Source organism: Bombina bombina, chromosome 6 (assembly GCF_027579735.1).
Source record: "Bombina bombina isolate aBomBom1 chromosome 6, aBomBom1.pri, whole genome shotgun sequence".
Lineage (NCBI taxonomy): Eukaryota > Metazoa > Chordata > Amphibia > Anura > Bombinatoridae > Bombina > Bombina bombina.
In genome coordinates, this window is record NC_069504.1 from 890,756,629 (window position 1) to 890,779,434 (window position 22,806).

General features: G+C 41.1%; 1 protein-coding gene across 2 annotated transcripts in view; it reads left to right on the plus strand.

Moving 5' to 3' along the window:
- Positions 1–17,966, plus strand: part of ACAP1 (ArfGAP with coiled-coil, ankyrin repeat and PH domains 1) — a 229,932-nt gene extending 211,966 nt beyond the window's left edge. For both annotated transcript variants that reach the window (XM_053718448.1, XM_053718449.1), the window contains one exon: positions 17,669–17,966. In XM_053718448.1, the coding sequence (XP_053574423.1) occupies positions 17,669–17,772 (104 nt within the window). In that variant the 3' untranslated portion in view covers positions 17,773–17,966. The remainder of the gene's footprint in view (positions 1–17,668) is intronic.
- Positions 17,967–22,806: the final 4,840 nt, after the last annotated feature.

The window sequence follows — 22,806 nt, forward strand, 5'->3', positions numbered from 1 at the left end:
TTTCAATTTATTAATTTTTAACTGTCATAGATCTTCTGTGCTTCTTAAAGGCACAGTACGTTTTAATATTATTCTATTTGAATTGTATTTCCAAGTTGCAAGTTTATTTGCTAGTGTGTTAAACATGTCTGATTCAGAAGATGATACCTGTGTCATTTGTTGCAATGCCAAAGTGGAGCCCAATAGAAAATTATGTACTAACTGTATTGATGCTACTTTAAATAAAAATCAATCTGTACAAATTGAACAAATTTCACCAAACAACGAGGGGAGAGTTATGCCGACTAACTCGCCTCACGTGTCAGTACCTACATCTCCCGCTCAGAGGGAGGTGCGTGATATTGTAGCGCCGAGTACAGCTGGGCGGCCATTACAAATCACATTACAGGATATGGCTACTGTTATGACTGAAGTTTTGGCTAAATTACCAGAACTAAAAGGTAAGCGTGATCACTCTGGGGTGAGAACAGAGTGCGCTGATAATATTAGGGCCATGTCAGACACTGCGTCACAGGTGGCAGAACATGAGGACGGAGAACTTCATTCTGTGGGTGACGGTTCTGATCCAAACAGACTGGATTCAGATATTTCAAATTTTAAATTTAAACTGGAAAACCTCCGTGTATTACTAGGGGAGGTGTTAGCGGCTCTGAATGATTGTAACACAGTTGCAATACCAGAGAAAATGTGTAGGTTGGATAAATATTTTGCGGTACCGACGAGTACTGAGGTTTTTCCTATACCTAAGAGACTTACTGAAATTGTTACTAAGGAGTGGGATAGACCCGGTGTGCCGTTCTCACCCCCTCCGATATTTAGAAAAATGTTTCCAATAGACGCCACCACAAGGGACTTATGGCAAACGGTCCCTAAGGTGGAGGGAGCAGTTTCTACTTTAGCTAAGCGTACCACTATCCCGGTGGAGGATAGCTGTGCTTTTTCAGATCCAATGGATAAAAAGTTAGAGGGTTACCTTAAGAAAATGTTTGTTCAACAAGGTTTTATATTGCAACCCCTTGCATGCATTGCGCCGATCACGGCTGCAGCGGCATTCTGGATTGAGTCTCTGGAAGAGAACATTGGTTCAGCTACTCTGGACGACATTACGGACAGGCTTAGAGTCCTTAAACTAGCTAATTCATTCATTTCGGAGGCCGTAGTACATCTTACTAAACTTACGGCGAAGAATTCAGGATTCGCCATTCAGGCACGCAGGGCGCTGTGGCTAAAATCCTGGTCAGCTGATGTTACTTCTAAGTCTAAATTGCTTAATATACCTTTCAAAGGGCAGACCTTATTCGGGCCCGGGTTGAAAGAGATTATCGCTGACATTACAGGAGGTAAAGGCCATGCCCTGCCTCAGGACAAAGCCAAAGCCAAGACTAGACAGTCTAGTTTTCGTTCCTTTCGTAATTTCAAAGCAGGAGCAGCATCAACTTCCTCTGCACCAAAACAGGAAGGAGCTGTTGCTCGCTACAGACAAGGCTGGAAACCTAACCAGTCCTGGAACAAGGGCAAGCAGACTAGGAAACCTGCTGCTGCCCCTAAAACAGCATGAATTGAGGGCCCCCGATCCGGGATCGGATCTAGTGGGGGGCAGACTTTCTCTTTTCGCCCAGGCTTGGGCAAGAGATGTTCAGGATCCCTGGGCGCTAGAGATAATATCTCAGGGATACCTTCTGGACTTCAAATACTCTCCTCCAAGAGAGAGATTTCATCTGTCAAGATTGTCAACAATCCAGACAAAGAAAGAGGCTTTTCTACGCTGCGTACAAGAGCTCTTGTTAATGGGAGTAATCCATCCAGTTCCACGATCGGAACAGGGACAGGGGTTTTACTCAAATCTGTTTGTGGTTCCCAAAAAAGAGGGAACTTTCAGACCAATCCTGGACTTAAAGATCCTAAACAAATTCCTAAGAGTTCCATCGTTCAAGATGGAGACTATTCGGACAATTTTACCTATGATCCAAGAGGGTCAGTACATGACCACTGTAGATTTAAAAGATTCTTACCTGCACATACCGATTCACAAAGATCATTACCGGTACCTAAGGTTTGCCTTCCTAGACAGGCATTACCAGTTTGTGGCTCTTCCATTCGGATTGGCTACAGCGCCAAGAATCTTCACAAAGGTTCTGGGTGCTCTTCTGGCGGTACTAAGACCGCGGGGAATCTCGGTAGCTCCATACCTAGACGACATTCTGATACAAGCTTCAAGCTTTCAAACTGCCAAATCTCATACAGAGTTAGTGCTGGCATTTCTAAGGTCACATGGATGGAAGGTGAACGAAAAGAAAAGTTCACTCGTTCCACTCACAAGAGTTCCCTTCCTGGGGACTCTTATAGATTCTGTAGAAATGAAGATTTACCTGACAGAGGACAGGCTATCAAGACTTCAAAGTGCTTGCCGCACTCTTCATTCCATTCAACACCCGTCAGTGGCTCAATGTATGGAGGTAATCGGCTTAATAGTAGCGGCAATGGACATAGTACCCTTTGCACGCTTACACCTCAGACCACTGCAACTGTGCATGCTAGGTCAGTGGAATGGGGATTACTCAGACTTATCCCCTTCTCTGAATCTGGATCAAGAGACCAGAAATTCTCTTCTATGGTGGCTTTCTCGGCCACACCTGTCCAGGGGGATGCCATTCAGCAGACCAGACTGGACAATTGTAACAACAGACGCCAGCCTTCTAGGTTGGGGTGCCGTCTGGAATTCCCTGAAGGCTCAGGGACTATGGAGTCAGGAGGAGAGTCTCCTGCCAATAAACATTCTGGAATTGAGAGCAGTTCTCAATGCCCTCCTGGCTTGGCCCCAGTTGACAACTCGGGGGTTCATCAGGTTTCAGTCGGACAACATCACGACTGTAGCTTACATCAACCATCAGGGAGGGACAAGAAGCTCCCTAGCTATGATGGAAGTATCAAAGATAATTCGCTGGGCAGAGTCTCACTCTTGCCACCTGTCAGCAATCCACATCCCGGGAGTGGAGAACTGGGAGGCGGATTTCTTAAGTCGTCAGACTTTTCTTCCGGGGGAGTGGGAACTTCATCCGGAGGTCTTTGCCCAAATACTTCGACGTTGGGGCAAACCAGAGATAGATCTCATGGCGTCTCGACAGAACGCCAAGCTTCCTCGTTACGGGTCCAGATCCAGGGATCCAGGAGCAGTCCTGATAGATGCTCTGACAGCACCTTGGGACTTCAGGATGGCTTACGTGTTTCCACCCTTCCCGTTGCTTCCTCGATTGATAGCCAGAATCAAACAAGAGAGAGCATCAGTGATTCTAATAGCACCTGCGTGGCCACGCAGGACTTGGTATGCAGACCTGGTGGACATGTCATCCTGTCCGCCTTGGTCTCTACCTCTGAAACAGGACCTTCTGATACAGGGTCCCTTCAAACATCAAAATCTAACTTCTCTGAAGCTGACTGCTTGGAAATTGAACGCTTAATTTTATCAAGACGTGGGTTTTCTGAGTCAGTTATTAGTACCTTAATACAGACTAGGAAACCTGTTACCAGAAAGATTTACCATAAGATATGGCGTAAATACCTACATTGGTGTGAATCCAAAGGTTACTCTTGGAGTAAGGTTAGGATTCCTAGGATATTGTCTTTTCTACAAGAAGGTTTAGAAAAGGGTTTATCTGCTAGTTCATTAAAGGGACAGATCTCAGCTCTGTCCATTCTGTTACACAAACGTCTGTCAGAAGTTCCTGACGTCCAGGCTTTTTGTCAGGCTTTGGCCAGGATTAAGCCTGTGTTTAAAACTGTTGCTCCACCATGGAGTTTAAACCTTGTTCTTAATGTTTTACAGGGCGTTCCGTTTGAACCCCTTCATTCCATTGATATAAAGTTGTTATCTTGGAAAGTTCTATTTTTAATGGCTATTTCCTCGGCTCGAAGAGTCTCTGAATTATCAGCCTTACATTGTGATTCTCCTTATTTGATTTTTCATTCGGATAAGGTAGTCCTGCGTACTAAACCTGGGTTCTTACCTAAGGTAGTTACTAACAGGAATATCAATCAAGAGATTGTTGTTCCTTCTTTATGCCCAAATCCTTCTTCAAAGAAGGAACGTCTACTGCACAACCTGGATGTAGTCCGGGCTCTAAAATTTTACTTGCAGGCAACTAAGGAATTCCGACAAACGTCTTCTCTGTTTGTCATTTACTCTGGGCAGAGGAGAGGTCAAAAAGCTTCCGCTACCTCTCTTTCTTTTTGGCTTCGTAGCATAATTCGTTTAGCTTATGAGACTGCTGGACAGCAGCCCCCTGAAAGAATTACAGCTCATTCTACTAGAGCTGTGGCTTCCACTTGGGCCTTCAAGAATGAGGCCTCTGTTGAACAGATTTGCAAGGCTGCAACTTGGTCTTCGCTTCATACTTTTTCCAAATTTTACAAATTTGACACCTTTGCTTCATCGGAGGCTATTTTTGGGAGAAAGGTTCTTCAGGCAGTGGTTCCTTCTGTATAAAGAGTCTGCCTATCCCTCCCGTCATCCGTGTACTTTTGCTTTGGTATTGGTATCCCAGAAGTAATGATGACCCGTGGACTGATCACACTTAACAGAAGAAAACATAATTTATGCTTACCTGATAAATTCCTTTCTTCTGTAGTGTGATCAGTCCACGGCCCGCCCTGTTTTTAAGGCAGGTAAATATTTTTTAATTTATACTCCAGTCACCACTTCACCCTTGGCTTTTCCTTTCTCGTTGGTCCTTGGTCGAATGACTGGGAGTGACGTAGAGGGGAGGAGCTATATGCAGCTCTGCTGGGTGAATCCTCTTGCACTTCCTGTAGGGGAGCAGTTAATATCCCAGAAGTAATGATGACCCGTGGACTGATCACACTACAGAAGAAAGGAATTTATCAGGTAAGCATAAATTATGTTTTTACAAACTTTGCCTCCCATGGAGGTGGTGAAGTAAGTTTGTGCTAGATTCTACGTTGATATGCGCTTTGCAGCAGGCTGGAGCCCGGTTTTCCTCTCAGCGTGCAGTGAATGTCAGAGGGATGTGAAGAGAGCATTGCCTATTTGAATACAATGGTCTTCCTCTAGGGGATTTATTTCATAGGTTCTCTGTTATCGGTCGTAGAGATTTCTTCTCCTACCTCCCTTTTCAGATCGACGATATACTCTTATATATACCATTACCTCTACTGATTCTCGTTTCAGTACTGGTTTGGCTATCTACTATATGTAGATGAGTGTCTTAGGGTAAGTAAGTCTTATTTCTCCAACATTGGTGTGTCCGGTCCACGGCGTCATCCTTACTTGTGGGATATTCTCTTCCCCAACAGGAAATGGCAAAGAGTCCCAGCAAAGCTGGTCACATGATCCCTTCTAGGCTCCGCCCACCCCAGTCATTCTCTTTGCCGTTGCACAGGCAACATCTCCACGGATGATGGTTTTTGGTGTTTAAATGTAGTTTTTATTCTTCTATCAAGTGTTTGTTATTTTAAAATAGTGCTGGTATGTACTATTTACTCTGAAACAGAAAAGGATGAAGATTTCTGTTTGTAAGAGGAAGATGATTTTAGCAGACAGTAACTAAAATCGATTGCTGTTTCCACATAGGACTGTTGAGATGAAGTAACTTCAGTTGGGGGAAGCAGTTAGCAGACTCTTCTGCTTAAGGTATGACTAGCCATATTTCTAACAAGACTGTGTAATGCTGGAAGGCTGTCATTTCCCCTCATGGGGACCGGTAAGCCATTTTCTTAGTCAAAAACAAACAGAATAAAGGGCTTATTATGGGCTAAAAAACTGGTAGACATTTTTATGGGCTAAATCGATTGCTTTATTTGTGCATATTATTCAAATTTAGGCTAACAATTGACATTTATAATCTTGGGGAACGTTTATAAAACGGCAGGCACTGTATTGGACACCTTTTTCAGTCAGGGGGCCTTTCTAGTCATAGACTGAGCCTCATTTTCGCGCCATTAATGCGCAGTTTTTTGAGAGCAGGGCATGCAGATGCATGTGTGAGGATCTAAGAATCTCTGAAAAAGCTTTTAGAAGGCGTCATTTGGTATCGTATTCCCCTCAGGGCTTGGTTGGGTCTTAGCAAAGACTGTATCTGGGACTGTATAGGGGTTAAATTGAAAAACGGCTCCGGTTCCGTTATTTTAAGGGTTAAAGCTCGTTTTTTGTGCATTGTTGACAAGTTTAAGCCTGTTTAAAATGTCTGTACCTTCAGATAAGCTATGTTCTATATGTATGTAAGCAAATGTGTCTCCCCATTTAAATTTATGTGATAATTGTGCCATAGCGTCCAAACAAAGTAAGGACAGTACTGCCACAAATAATGATATTGCCCAAGATGATTCCTCAAATGAGGGGAGTAAACATGATACTACATCATCTCCTACTGTGTCTACACCAGTTTTGCCCATGCAGGAGGCCCCTAGTACATCTAGTGCGCCAATACTTATTACCATGCAACAATTAACGGCTGTAATGGATAACTCCATAGCAAATCTTTTATCCAAAATGCCTACTTATCAGAGAAAGCGCGATTGCTCTGTTTTAAACACTGAAGAGCAAGAGGACGCTGATGATAATTGTTCTGTCCCTGTACCCTCTCACCAATCTGAAGGGGCCATGAGGGAGGTTTTGTCTGAGGGAGAAATTTCAGATTCAGGAAAAATTTCTCATCAAGCTGAACCTGATGTTGTGACATTTAAATTTAAATTAGAACATCTCCGCGCACTGCTTAAGGAGGTGTTATCTACTCTGGATGATTGTGACAATTTGGTCATTCCAGAGAAATTATGCAAGATGGACAGGTTCCTAGAGGTTCCGGTGCCCCCCGACGCTTTTCCTATACCCAAGCGGGTGGCGGACATAGTAAATAAAGAGTGGGAAAAGCCCGGCATACCTTTTTGTTCCTCCCCCTATATTTAAGAAATTATTTCCTATGGTCGACCCCAGAAAGGACTTATGGCAGACAGTCCCCAAGGTCGAGGGGGCAATTTCTAATCTAAACAAACGCACTACTATTCCTATCGAAGATAGTTGTGCTTTCAAAGATCCTATGGATAAAAAATTGGAAGGTTTGCTTAAAAAGATTTTTGTACAGCAAGGCTACCTTCTACAACCAATTTCATGCATTGTTCCTGTCACTATGGCAGCGTGGTTCTGGTTCGAGGAACTAGAAAAGTCGCTCAGTAGAGAAACTCCATATGAGGAGGTTATGGACAGAGTTCACGCACTTAAATTGGCTAACTCTTTTATTTTAGATGCCGCTTTGCAATTGGCAAAATTAGCGGCGAAAAATTCAGGGTTTGCTATTGTGGCGCGCAGAGCGCTTTGGCTAAAGTCTTGGTCAGCGGATGTGTCATCCAAGACAAAATTACTTAACATTCCTTTCAAAGGTAAAACTTTATTTGGACCTGATTTGAAAGAGATTATTTCAGACATCACTGGGGGAAAGGGCCACGCCCTTCCACAGGATAGGTCTTTTAAGGCTAAAAATAAGCCTAATTTTCGTCCCTTTCGCAGAAATGGACCAGCCTCTAATTCTGCATCCTCTAAGCAAGAGGGTAATGCCTCACAACCCAAACCAGCCTGGAAACCAATGCAAGGCTGGGACAAGGGTAAGCAGGCCAAGAAGCCTGCCACTGCTAACAAGACAGCATGAAGGAGTAGCCCCCGATCCGGGACCGGATCTGGTGGGGGGCAGACTCTCTCTCTTTGCTCAGGCTTGGGCAAGAGATGTTCAGGATCCTTGGGCGCTAGAAATAGTTTCTCAAGGTTATCTCCTGGAATTCAAGGAACTACCCCCAAGGGGAAGGTTCCACAAGTCTCACTTATCCTCAAACCAAATAAAGAGACAGGCATTCTTACATTGTGTAGAAGACCTGTTAAAGATGGGAGTGATACACCCAGTTCCAATAAAGGAACAAGGAATGGGATTTTATTCCAATCTGTTCGTAGTTCCCAAAAAAGAGGGAATGTTCAGACCAATTTTGGATTTGAAGATCCTAAACAAATTTCTCAGGGTACCATCGTTCAAAATGGAAACTATTCGAACGATTCTACCCACCATCCAGGAAAGTCAATTTATGACTACCGTGGATCTAAAGGATGCATACCTACATATCCCTATCCACAAGGAACATCATCAGTTCCTAAGGTTCGCTTTTCTGGACAAACATTACCAGTTTGTGGCTCTTCCATTCGGATTAGCCACTGCTCCAAGGATTTTCACAAAGGTGCTAGGGTCCCTTCTAGCGGTTCTAAGACCAAGGGGCATTGCAGTAGTACCTTACTTGGACGACATTCTAATACAAGCGTCGTCCCTGTCAAAGGCAAAGGCTCATACGGACATCGTTTTAGCCTTTCTCACATCTCACGGATGGAAGGTGAACAAAGAAAAGAGTTCTCTGTCCCCGTCAACAAGAGTTCCCTTCTTGGGAACAATAATAGATTCCTTAGAAATGAGGATTTTTCTGACAGAGGTCAGAAAATCAAAACTTCTAAGCTCTTGTCAAGTGCTTCATTCTGTTCCTCGTCCTTCCATAGCGCAGTGCATGGAAGTAATAGGATTGATGGTTGCAACAATGGACATAGTTCCTTTTGCACGAATTCATCTAAGACCATTACAACTGTGCATGCTCAAACAGTGGAATGGGGATTATACAGACTTGTCTCCAATGATTCAAGTAGATCAAAAGACTAGAGATTCACTCCGTTGGTGGCTGACCCTGGACCATCTGTCCCAGGGAATGAGCTTCCGCAGGCCAGAGTGGGTCATTGTCACGACCGACGCCAGTCTAGTGGGCTGGGGTGCGGTCTGGGAATCCCTGAAAGCTCAGGGTCTATGGTCTCGGGAAGAGTCTCTTCTCCCGATAAACATTCTGGAACTGAGAGCGATATTCAATGCTCTCAGAGCTTGGCCTCAACTAGCAAAGGCCAAATTCATAAGGTTCCAATCAGACAACATGACGACTGTTGCGTATATCAATCATCAAGGGGGAACAAAGAGTTCCCTGGCGATGAAAGAAGTGACCAAAATAATTAAATGGGCGGAGGATCACTCCTGCCACTTGTCTGCGATCCACATCCCAGGAGTGGAAAATTGGGAAGCGGATTTTCTGAGTCGTCAGACATTTCATCCGGGGGAGTGGGAACTCCATCCGGAAATCTTTGCCCAAATAACTCAATTATGGGGCATTCCAGACATGGATCTGATGGCGTCTCGTCAGAACTTCAAGGTTCCTTGCTACGGGTCCAGATCCAGGGATCCCAAGGCGACTCTAGTAGATGCACTAGTAGTTCCTTGGACTTTCAACCTAGCTTACGTATTCCCACCGTTTCCTCTCATTCCCAGGCTGGTAGCCAGGATCAATCAGGAGAGTGCCTCGGTGATCTTGATAGCTCCTGCGTGGCCACGCAGGACTTGGTATGCAGACCTGGTGAATATGTCATCGGCTCCACCATGGAAGCTACCTTTGAGACAGGACCTTCTTGTTCAAGGTCCATTCGAACACCCAAATCTGGTATCCCTCCAACTGACGGCTTGGAGATTGAACGCTTGATTCTATCAAAGCGTGGGTTTTCAGATTCGGTGATAGATACTCTGGTTCAGGCCAGAAAACCTGTAACTAGAAAAATTTACCATAAAATATGGAAAAAATATATCTGTTGGTGTGAATCCAAAGGATTCCCATGGAATAAGATCAAAATTCCTAAGATTCTCTCCTTTCTTCAAGAAGGTTTGGAGAAAGGATTATCTGCAAGTTCTCTAAAGGGACAGATCTCTGCTTTATCTGTCTTACTACACAAGACTGGCAGCTGTGCCAGATGTTCAAGCATTTGTTCAGGCTCTGGTTAGGATCAAGCCTGTTTACAGACCTTTGACTCCTCCCTGGAGTCTAAATTTAGTTCTTTCAGTTCTTCAAGGGGTTCCGTTTGAACCCTTACATTCCATAGATATTAAGTTACTATCTTGGAAAGTTTTGTTTTTGGTTGCAATTTCTTCTGCTAGAAGAGTTTCAGAATTATCTGCTCTGCAGTGTTCTCCTCCTTATCTGGTGTTCCATGCAGATAAGGTGGTTTTGCGTACTAAGCCTGGTTTTCTTCCTAAAGTTGTTTCTAACAAAAATATTAACCAGGAGATAGTTGTACCTTCTTTGTGTCCGAATCCAGTTTCAAAGAAGGAACGTTTGTTACACAATTTAGACGTTGTCCGTGCTCTAAAGTTCTATTTAGAGGCTACTAAAGATTTCAGACAAACATCTTCCTTGTTTGTTGTTTATTCTGGTAAAAGGAGAGGTCAAAAGGCGACTTCTACCTCTCTTTCCTTTTGGCTTAAAAGCATCATCCGATTGGCTTATGAGACTGCCAGACGGCAGCCTCCTGAAAGAATCACAGCTCACTCCACTAGGGCTGTGGCTTCCACATGGGCCTTCAAGAACGAGGCTTCTGTTGACCAGATATGTAAGGCAGCGACTTGGTCTTCACTGCACACTTTTGCCAAATTTTACAAATTTGATACTTTTGCTTCTTCGGAGGCTATTTTTGGGAGAAAGGTTTTGCAAGCTGTGGTTCCTTCCGTTTAGGTGACCTGATTTGCTCCCTCCCTTCATCCGTGTCCTAAAGCTTTGGTATTGGTTCCCACAAGTAAGGATGACGCCGTGGACCGGACACACCAATGTTGGAGAAAACAGAATTTATGCTTACCTGATAAATTACTTTCTCCAACGGTGTGTCCGGTCCACGGCCCGCCCTGTTTTTTTAATCAGGTCTGATGAATTATTTTCTCTAACTACAGTCACCACGGTATCATATGGTTTCTCCTATATATATATTTCCTCCTGTCCGTCGGTCGAATGACTGGGGTGGGCGGAGCCTAGGAGGGATCATGTGACCAGCTTTGCTGGGACTCTTTGCCATTTCCTGTTGGGGAAGAGAATATCCCACAAGTAAGGATGACGCCGTGGACCGGACACACCGTTGGAGAAAGTAATTTATCAGGTAAGCATAAATTCTGTTTTTATTTATGACACTCTAAGCTATGGTTGGGCGCTTTATATGTAAAGTTCTAAATATATGTGTTTAAACTTATATTTGCCATGATTCAGGATAATCAGTATTCCTTCATTCAGACTGTCAGTTTCATTATTTGGGATAATGCATATGAATAAATATTTTTTCTTACCTTAAAATTTTTTTCAATTTACTTTTTTTTTTTTTCCCCTGCGGGCTGTTAGGCTCGCGGAGGGCTGAAATGCTTCAATTTATTGCGTCATTCTTGGCGCAAACTTTTTTGGCGCAAAATTTTGTCATTTCCGGCGCCCTAATTGACGCCGGAAGTTTGTTTGTGGTTGCGTCATTTTTGACGTATTTGTGTTCAGACGTTCTTTTGCGCCAAAAAATGTGGGCGTCGTTTTTTTCGGCGTCAGAGGATGTGGTGTCATACTTGGCGCCCAAAAATATGGGCGTTGTACTTGGCGCCAATAATGTGGGCGTCATACTTGGCGCCAAAAATGTGGGCGTCATTCTTGTCTCCACCTTTTTTCACATTATTTAAGTCTCACTTTTTCATTGCTTCTGGTTGCTAGAGGCTTGTTTATTTGGCATTTTTTCCCATTCCTGAAACTGTCATTTAAGGAATTTGATAATTTTGCTTTATATGTTGTTTTCTCTATTACATATTGCAAGATGTCTCAAGCTGACCCTGGATCAGAATCTACTTCTGGAAAGACGCTGCCTGATGCTGGTTCTACCAAAGTTAAGTGCATTTGTTGTAAACTTTTGGTATCTGTTCCTTCGGCTGTAGTTTGTGTTAGCTGTCATGATAAACTTTCTAACGCAGATAGTGTCTCCATTAGTAATAATCCTTTACCCGTTGTTTTTCCTTCAACATCTAATGTTCAGGATGTCCCTGTTAATGTAAAAGAATTTGTTTCTAATTCTATTAGGAAGGCTCTGTTTGTTATTCCTCCTTCCAGTAAACATAAAAGGTCTTTTAAAACTTCTCATATTTCAGATGAATTTTTAAGTGACCGCCATCATTCTGACTTATCTGTTTCTGATGAGGATCTATCTGGTTCAGAAGATTCTGCCTCAGATATTGACACTGATAAATCTTCATATTTATTTAAGATGGAATTTATTCGTTCTTTACTTAAAGAAGTGTTGATTGCATTAGATATGGAGGAGTCTAGTCCTCTTCATACTAAATCTACTAAGCGTTTAAATTCGGTTTTTAAACCTTATGTAGTTATTCCAGAAGTTTTTCCAGTTCCTGATGCTATTTCAGAAGTAATTTCTAGGGAATGGAATAGTCTGGGTACCTCATTTACTCCTTCTCCAAGGTTTAAGAAATTGTACCCTATGCCATCTGATAGATTAGAGTTTTGGGACAAAATCCCTAAAGTTGATGGGGCTATCTCTACTCTTGCTAAACGTACTACTATTCCTACGGCGGATAGTACTTCCTTTAAGGATCCTTTAGATAGGAAGCTTGAATCCTTTCTAAGGAGAGCTTATTTATGTTCAGGTAATCTTCTTAGACCTGCTATTTCTTTGGCTGATGTTGCTGCAGCTTCCACTTTTTGGTTGGAGGCTTTAGCGCAACAAGTGTCAGACCATAATGCTTATAGCATTGTTAAACTTCTTCAACATGCTAATAACTTTATTTGTGATGCCATTTTTGATATCATTAGAATTGATGTCAGGTATATGTCTTTAGCTATTTTAGCTAGAAGAGCTTTATGGCTTAAATGTTTGAATGCAGATATGACTTCTAAGTCAACTTTGCTTTCTCTTTGTTTCCAAGGTAATAAATTATTTGGTTCACAGTTGGATTCAATTATTTCAACTATTACTGGGGGGAAAGGAACCTTTTTGCCTCAGGACAAAAAATCTAAAGGTAAATACAGGGATGCTAATCGTTTTTGTTCCTTTCGTCAGAATAAGGAACAGAAGCCTGACCCTTCCCCTAAAGGAACGGTTTCCGTTTGGAAACCCTCTCCAGTCTGGAATAAATCCAAGCCTTTTAGAAAGTCAAAACCAGCTCCCAAGTCCACATGAAGGTGCGGCCCTCATTCCAGCACAGCTGGTAGGGGGCAGGTTATGATTTTTCAAAGATATTTGGATCAATTCGATTCACAGTCTTTGGATTCAGAACATTGTTTCACAAGGGTACAGAATAGGTTTCAAGGTAAGGCCACCTGTGAGAATATTTTTTTTCTCTCTCGCATTCCAGTAAACCCAGTGAAGGCTCAGGCATTTCTGAAATGTGTTTCAGACCTAGAGTTGGCTGGGGTAATTGTCCCAGTTCCAGTTCTGGAACAGGGTCTGGGGTTTTATTCAAATCTATTCATTGTACCAAAGAAGGAGAATTCCTTCAGACCAGTTCTGGATCTAAAAATATTGAATCGTTATGCAAGGATACCAACGTTCAAAATGGTGACTATAAGGACTATTCTGCCTTTTGTTCAGCAAGGGCATTATATTTCTACAATAGACTTACAGGATGCATATCTTCATATTCCAATTCATCCAGATCACTATCAGTTCCTGAGATTCTCTTTTCTAGACAAGCATTACCAGTTTGTTGCCCTTCCGTTTGGCCTAGCAACAGCTCCAAGGATCTTTTCAAAGGTTCTCGGTGCCCTTCTCTCTGTAATCAGAGAACAGGGTATTGCAGTATTTCCCTATTTGGACGATATCTTGGTACTTGCTCAGTCTTTACATTCTGCAGAATCTCATACGAATCAACTTGTGTTGTTTCTTCAAAGACATGGTTGGAGAATCAATTTACTAAAGAGTTCATTGATTCCTCAGACAAAGGTAACCTTTTTGGGCTTTCAAATAGATTCAGTGTCCATGACTTTGTCTCTAACAGAAAAGAGACGTCTGAAGTTGGTTTCAGCTTGTCGAAACCTTCAGTCTCAATCGTTCCCTTCGGTAGCTTTGTGCATGGAAATTCTAGGTCTCATGACTGCTGCATCGGACGCGATCCCCTTTGCTCGCTTTCACATGAGACCTCTTCAGCTTTGTATGCTGAACCAGTGGTGCAGGGATTATACAAAGATATCACAATTAATATCCTTAAATCCCAATGTTCGATCTTTTCTGACTTGGTGGTTGAATCGCCATTGTTTAATTCAAGGGGCCTCTTTTGTTCGTCCAACCTGGACTGTAATCTCAACAGATGCGAGTCTCTCAGGTTGGGGAGCTGTATGGGGATCTCTGACAGCGCAGGGGGTTTGGGAATTTCAGGAGGCGAAATTACCAATCAACATTTTGGAACTCCGTGCGATTTTCAGAGCTCTTCAGTTCTGGCCTCTTCTGAAGAGAGAATCGTTTATTTGTTTTCAGACAGACAATGTCACAACCATGGCGTATGTCAATCATCAAGGAGGGACTCACAGTCCTCAGGCTATTTTGTATGGGCGGAATCCAGCTCCTGTCTAATCTCTGCGGTTCATATCCCAGGTGTAGACAATTGGGAAGCGGATTATCTCAGTCGCCAGACGTTACATCCGGGCGAATGGTCTCTTCACCCAGAGGTATTTCTTCAGATTGTTCAAATCTGGGGACTTCCAGAAATAGATCTGATGGCCTCTCATCTAAACAAGAAACTTCCCAGGTATCTGTCCAGATCCAGGGATCCTCAGGCGGAAGCAGTGGACGCGCTGTCGCTTCCTTGGAATTATCAACCTGCTTATATCTTTCCGCCTCTGGTTCTTCTTCCAAAAGTGATTTCCAAAATTCTAATGGAACGTTCGTTTGTATTGCTGGTGGCTCCAGCATGGCCTCACAGGTTTTGGTATGCGGATCTCGTTCGGATGGCAAGTTGCCAACCTTGGACACTTCCGTTAAGGCCAGACCTTCTATCTCAAGGCCCTTTTTTCCATCAGGATCTCAAATCATTAAATTTGAAGGTATGGAGATTGAATGCTTGATTCTTAGTCATAGAGGTTTCTCTGACTCAGTGATTAATACTATGATACAGGCTCGTAAATCTGTGTCTAGAAAGATTTATTATCGAGTCTGGAAGACTTACATTTCTTGGTGTTCTTTTCATAAATTCTCTTGGCATTCTTTTAGAATTCCTAGAATTTTACAGTTTCTTCAGGATGGTTTGGATAAGGGTTTGTCTGCAAGCTCTTTGAAAGGTCAAATCTCTGCTCTTTCTGTTCTTTTTCACAGAAAGATTGCTAATCATCCTGATATTCATTGTTTTGTACAGGCTTTGTTCGTTTCAAGCCTGTCATTAAGTCAATCTCTCCTCCTTGGAGTCTTAATTTGGTTCTGAGGGCTTTACAGGCTCCTCCGTTTGAACCTATGCATTCTCTGGATATTAAATTACTTTCTTGGAAAGTGTTGTTCCTTTTAGCCATCTCTTCTGCTAGAAGAGTTTCTGAGTTATCTGCTCTTTCTTGTGAATCTCCTTTCCTGATATTTCATCAGGATAAGGCAGTGTTGCGGACTTCATTTAAATTTTTACCTAAGGTTGTGAATTCTAACAACATTAGTAGAGAGATTGTTGTCCCTTCATTGTGTCCTAATCCTAAGAATTCTCTGGAGAAATCTTTACATTCTTTGGATGTAGTTAGAGCTTTGAAATATTATGTTGAAGCTACTAAAGGTTTTAGAAAGACTTCTAGTCTATTTGTCATCTTTTCTGGTTCCAGGAAAGGTCAGAAGGTTTCTGCCATTTCTTTGGCATCTTGGTTAAAATCTTTGATTCATCATGCTTATGTAGAGTCGGGTAAGTCCCTGCCTCAAAGGATTACAGCTCATTCTACTAGGTCAGTTTCTACTTCCTGGGCTTTTAGGAATGAAGCTTCTGTTGATCAAATTTGCAAAGCAGCAACTTGGTCTTCTTTGCATACTTTTACTAAATTCTACCATTTTGATGTTTTCTCTTCTTCAGAAGCAGTTTTTGGTAGAAAAGTACTTCAGGCAGCTGTTTCAGTTTGATTCTGCTGCTTATTATTTCATTTTTTTTATTTGGGTTGTGGATTATTTTTTCAGCGGAATTGGCTGTCTTTATTTTATCCCTCCCTCTCTAGTGACTCTTGTGTGGAAGTTCCACATCTTGGGTATCTGCTATCCCATACGTCACTAGCTCATGGACTCTTGCTAATTACATGAAAGAAAACATAATTTATGTAAGACCTTACCTGATAAATTCATTTCTTTCATATTAGCAAGAGTCCATGAGGCCCACCCTTTTTGTGGTGGTTATGATTTTTTTGTATAAAGCACAATTATTCCAATTCCTTATTTTTGATGCTTTCGCTCCTTTCTTATCACCCCACTTCTTGGCTATTCGTTAAACTGAATTGTGGGTGTGGTGAGGGGTGTATTTATAGGCATTTTGAGGTTTGGGAAACTTTGCCCCTCCTGGTAGGAATGTATATCCCATACGTCACTAGCTCATGGACTCTTGCTAATATGAAAGAAATGAATTTATCAGGTAAGTTCTTACATAAATTATGTTTTTTTCCAGTCATGTGACTGCTGTCCGCTTGTGTTGCAGAAAAGCCAAACAAGCTGAAATTAATGACCTGAGCTATCGAGCAGAGTTCAAAGGAACAAGATCTTCCTGTCTATAAATCAGTCCAGATTGGAATGCATAGAATGAACTGTTTGCAGAAAAATGCAAGAGAAGTCTGTGTTGTGTGATTATTTTATTAGGTTTATAATGCTGTTTAGCAAATGTTTTTGTTCATTTAACTTAGTTTAATTATATATTCTGTGTTGTGTGATTATTTTATTAGGTTTATAATGCTGTTTAGCATTAAAGTCTTCATTTCAAAGCTTTAAAAATAATGTATGAGGTGTTACTTCTGACAATTTTGAGAGGGGCTTGGAACTTTCCATTGACTTACATTATAAACTGGGTTTCAATTTACAACGGTTTCGATTTACAACCATTCCTTCTGGAACCTAACCCCGGCGTAAACTGAGGGCTACCTGTACTCAGTTTTTGAGACACTTAAAATCTTGCCTATTAGGGGAAGAAGCAAGGTTGAGATGTCTACCTCTAATCAAGTCATTAAAGGGTCACTGAACCCAATTTTTTTATTTTGTGATTCAGATAGAGCATGCAATTTTAGGCAACTTTCTAATTTACTCATATTATCAAATGTTCTTCATTCTCTTGATATTTTTATTTGAAAAGCAAGAATGTAAGTTTAGATGCCGGCCCATTTGTGATGAACAACCTGGGTTGTTCTTGCTGATTGGTGGATAAATTCATGCTGTCCAGGGTTCTAGACTTTTGTTTTCAAATAAAGATAGCAAGAAAACGAAGAAAAATTGATAATAAGAGTAAATAAGAAAGTTTATTAAAATTGCATGCTCTATCTGAATCACAAAAGAAAAAATTTGGGTTCAGTGTCCCTTTAACAATCTGTCTCTCTTCACTGAAATAAGCCACTGTTAATCTGTCAGATCTCTATTTATATTACTCCCAGACCATCATTCCAAGACCACAGTTAAAGTGAATGTACATTTTCATGAATGAGTGCCTGGTTTTTAAAACCACTTTTAATACTGCATCAAATATATACAAGATACATTACAGGCATGTTAGACAAATCACCTTCTTACTGGCCTGTATATTACTATATATATCATTTTGTATTACCTTGTGTGCACTTTTTTCAACATATTTCTCTTCTGCAGGTGATGAAACATATTTGGATATATTCCGTGATTTCTCTCTCATGGCATCTGATGCTCCTGAAAAATTATCCAGGAAAAGTGACTTTAGACTGAACACCCTGTGAAAGTATTTGCTGCGGCACTGAGTTATACCAACTACCAGAAACTTCTTCTGGCAACTTATCCTGTACCTGATCCAAGACACACCATAAGAAACTGGTCATTTTCACCACAAAAAGATCCCATACTATTTAAAGACACTGCACAGCAATTAAGAGGAACTGCATCTTAGCACAGCCAATAAAAAAATGTATTCTGATGTTTCTTCTTAGTTTTTTTTATCATTCAGACCTAATTATAGAAAAGAGACAAAATAGCAAGATTCTCAAAAACGCACCATCCTGAAGAGGAAACCAACTTATTTTACTGAACATTATATTGTAAAGTAAGTGTCTCTCCTTAACATAAAGCATAAAGATACCATGTAATATTTGGCTTTAAAACAATCCCTGAGGTCTCTTAATACTGACGAGGCACTTTATAGAATCTTGGCAAACCAGAGGGCTTTAGAGAATCGACCCCTGCTGATAAATCATAGATTATAAAACCAGCCTCCAACCATTGTAGTTTTGTGCTTAGATAGTTTAGGTGACTTTTAGATTTTGAAGAAATTTGTTAAAACTTAATCTTACCAATAAAAGAACACCCAAAAACAAACAGACCATAAATTTAGGAGCCAGAAACTTTTGGCCTTCACTTTGATATAAATATATATATATTATATTCATAGACCCATATGTATCTGTATGTATACATTTTATATATATGCGTCTGGTGCTGGTCAGTGGGGGCACCCATGGGTGTCTTGGGGGCTCTAAGCCATGGCCTAATTTTAAGGTGCTAGTGCCTCCCTAGCTCCTGGGATTGTGGACCCTTGGATTAGATGATAATACTTGTAATATGTTCTGTAATCTTACATTCTGTGCTCTACTGGGCTGCCTAGTAGAGCTGATCTGAAGCTATAAAGGTTATGTATAGGCTTTTAACAGATATATCTTTAGGATATTAAGGGAACATTTAAAGGGACATTAAACCCAAAATTTTTCTTTCACAATTCAGATAGATAATGCAATTTTAAACAACATTCCAATTTACAATACTTCTATGATCTAATTTGCATCATTCTTTAGATATCCTTTGTTGAAGAAATAGCAATGCACAAAGGTGAGTCAATCACACGAGGCATCTATCTGAAGCCACCAATCAGCAGCGACTGAGCCTATCTAGATATGCTTTTCAGCAAAGGATATCAAGAGAATGAAGCAAATTAGATAATAGACGTAAATTAGAAAGTTGTTTAAAATTGCCTGCTCTTTCTAAATCATGAAAGGAAAAAAATTGGGTTTCATGTCCCTTTAAGTCATTTTTGAATATGCATATTATATATCCGTAATTAAGGAGACAAAACATTTACATTGTAATATAAAATGTTTTAATTATGTGTACTAAAAATATTGCAATATGCTTTTGTTATTTCTCCTGCATTTCCTTTTTTTTTTCTTCACCTTTTGAAATTCCGACTAAAAAAACCCAGTACTGATTGGAACAGAAACAAAACTAGGAGATAAATAACATGATTTGCAAAGTATAAATCCTTGCGATACATATAGAGAATCACAAAGTACTGATCAATCAGGTCTAGAAATAGCACTGGATGGTTTTGTCAAAGGGTAAGGCATGAGGATGAGGAATTTCCAGTAACTGCCCAAGTTAGTCCCAAGCTGTGTGTATCTGCCTGTCCTGTTTACTGTAGCAGTACAAAGGGGAAACTTTTATAACAAGTTTATATTAACATCAAAGAGACCATAAAGTGAAAAGGAGAAAATATCAGGCAGTTACATCATGTGTTCTAAAAGTTGTAACTACATTCATGGGTTTCTGCAGCTGGGGGGTGGCAATTAGATCTGTGGTAATGTGCAACAATAGTAGCACATGGTTTGCTTGTTTGTTATACTGTAGATAAAAACCCAGGATTTTCAATCAGATTTAGAAAGAAAAGGAGTGTTTGGGGCCATCAAAAAAAGTTTTTTGCGTATCCCCATTTCTCTTGTTAAGTGTATCCAGTCCACGGATCATTCATTACTTATGGGATATTCTCCTTCCCAACAGGAAGTTGCAAGAGATCACCCACAGCAGAGTTGCCACATAGCTCCTCCCCTAACTGCCATATCCAGTCATTCTCTTGCAACTCTCAACATAGAAGGAGGTCCGCAAGAGGAGTGGTGTTTTATACTTAATTTATTTCTTCAATCAAAAGTTTGTTATTTTTAAATGGCACCGGAGTGTGCTGTTTTTCTCTCAGGCAGTATTTGGAAGAAGAATCTGCCTGCGTTTTTCTATGATCTTAGCAGAAGTAACTAAGATCCACTGGCTGTTTTCTCACACATTCTGAGGAGTGAGGTAAACTTCAGATGGGGGACAGCGTGCGGGTTTTCCTGCAAATGAGGTATGTGCAGTAAAATATTTTTCTAAGGAATGGAATTGACTAAGAAAATGCTGCTGTTACCAAATTAATGTAAGTAAAGCCTTAATGCAGTGAAAGCGACTGTTAGCAGGCTTATTAATGTATGTGCAGTAAAACAATTTTCTAAGGAATGGAATTGACTAAGAAAATGCTGCTGTTATCAAATTAATATAAGTAAAGCCTTAATGCAGTGAAAGCGACTGTTAGCAGGCTTATTAATGTATGTGCAGTAAAGTAATTTTCTAAGGAATGGAATTGACTATGAAAATGCTGCTGATACTGAAATAATCTAATTTAAGCCTTAATGCAGGGAAAGCAATACAGGCTTATTAATAGAAATACATACTCTTTAAAAGAAGGTTGTTTTAAAAACGTTTGCTGGCATGTTTAATCGTTTTTTTTTTTTGAGGTACATTGGTGATAAGGTTTATTGGGGCATAATTTTTCAACATGGCTGGCTTAATTTCTGCATAGCAACAGTTAACTGAGGTTTCCCTCTGTTGTAATATGAGTGGGAGGGATCTAATTTAGAGCTTTTTTGCACAGTTAAATTTACAAAATGAATCATCCAGATTCCCTCAGCAGTCCTTTGAATACTACAGGACATCTCTAAAGGGCTAAAAAGACTTCCAAAATCGTTTATAGGGAAGGTAATCCACAGCTCAGCTGTGGCAGTTTTGTTGTACCTGTTAAAAAAGTCTATGTCGTTTTTTTTATCTGTTTTTTGCATTAAGGGGTTAATCATCCATTTGCAAGTGGGTGCAATGCTCTGTGAACTTATTACATATACTGTAAAAATTTCGTTTGATTTACTGCCTTTTTACAAAGGCACAGTAACGTTTTTTATATTTGCTTGTTCACTTGATTTAAAGTGTTTTCCAAGCTTACTAGTCTCATTATTAGTCTGTTGTAACATGTCTGACATAGAGGAAGCTCTGTGTTCATTATGTTTAAAAGCCATTTCATGTTAAACAATAAAGATCATTTTTTGTCTTTAAAAACATTATCACCAGAGGATTCTGTCGAGGGGGAAGTTATGCCGACTAACTCTCCCCACGTGTCAGACCCTTTGACTCCCGCTTTAGGGACTCACGCTCAAATGGCGCCAAGTGGTTCAAGGGCGCCCATAGCGTTTATTTTATCAGAGGTTTCTGTCGAGGGGGAAGTTATGCCGTCTAACTCTCCCCACGTGTCAGACTCTTCGACTCCCGCTCCAGGGATTCACGCTCAAATGGCGCCTAGTACATCAGGGGCTCTTATAGTGTTTATTTTACAAGACATGGCGAAAGTTATGAATAATACTCTGGAAGCGGTATTAGTCAGACTACCTGAAATTAAAGGAAAGCGAGATAGCTCTGGGGATAGATACAGAGCATACAGATGTGTCAAGAACCATGTCTGTTACTGCCTCACTATATGCAGTGGGTCATATTTGTGATTCAGGGGAGATGATTTAACCTGATTCCGATATTTCTATATTTAAAATTTATGCTTAAGATCCTCCACTTGTTGCTCAGGGAGGTTTTAGCAGCTCTGAATGACTGGTTTACAATTACAGTGCTAGAAATTGTGTAGACTGAATAGATACTATACAATGCCGGTGTGTACTGATGTTTCTTTCAATACCTAAAGAGGTTTACGGAAATTATTAATAAGGAATGGGATAGACCAGGTGTGCCGTTCTCTTCCCCTCCTATTTTTAGAAAACTGTTTCTAACAGATGCCACCACACGGGAACTTATGGCAGACGGTCCCTAAGGTGGAGAGAAGAGTTTCTACTCTAGCTAAGAGTATCACTAGCCCTGTCGAGGACAGTTGTGCTTTTTTAGAAAATGTTATTCAACAAGGTTTTATCCTGTAGCCCCTTGCATGCATTGCTTTTGTCACTGCTGCTGCGGCGTTCTGGTTTGAGTCTCTGGTTGAGGCTTTACAGGTAGCGACTCCATTGAATGAATACTTGACAAGCTTAGAGCACTTAAGCTAGCCAATTCCTTTTTTTCTGATGCCTTGTTTTCTTTTGACTAAACTAACGGCTAAGAATTCTGTTTTTACTATGCTGGCGCGCACAGCGCTAGAGCTTATATTATGGTCAGCTGTCGTGACTTTAATAAATAAGCTACTTAACTCCCTTTCAAGGGGCAGACCCTATTCGGGCCTGGTTTGAAGGAGATTATTACTAATATCACTGGAGGAAAAGGTAATGCCCTTCCTCAGGAACAAAAAAGTCTAATTTTCGAAACTCCAAGACGGTCTGGTGACAACCAGACCTGGAACAAAGATAAGCAGGCCAAGGAGCCTGCTGCTGCCTCTAAGACAGCGGGTAGAACGGCTCCCTATCCGGTAACGGACCCTGTAGGGGGCAGACTTTCATCTTTCGCCCAGGCGTGGACGTGAGAGAGAGGCCCAGGATCCCTGGGCATTGGAAATTATATTCCAGAGATATCTTCTGGATTTCAAAGCTTCCCCCAAAGAAGGGGAGATTTCACCTTTCACAATTATCTGCAAACCAGATAAAGAAAGAGGCATTCTTACACTGTGTACGAGACCCATCCAGTTCCAGGGGAGGAACAGGGATAGAGTTTTTACTCAAATCTGTTTGTGGTTCCCAAGGAGAGGGAAACTTTAAGATCTTTAA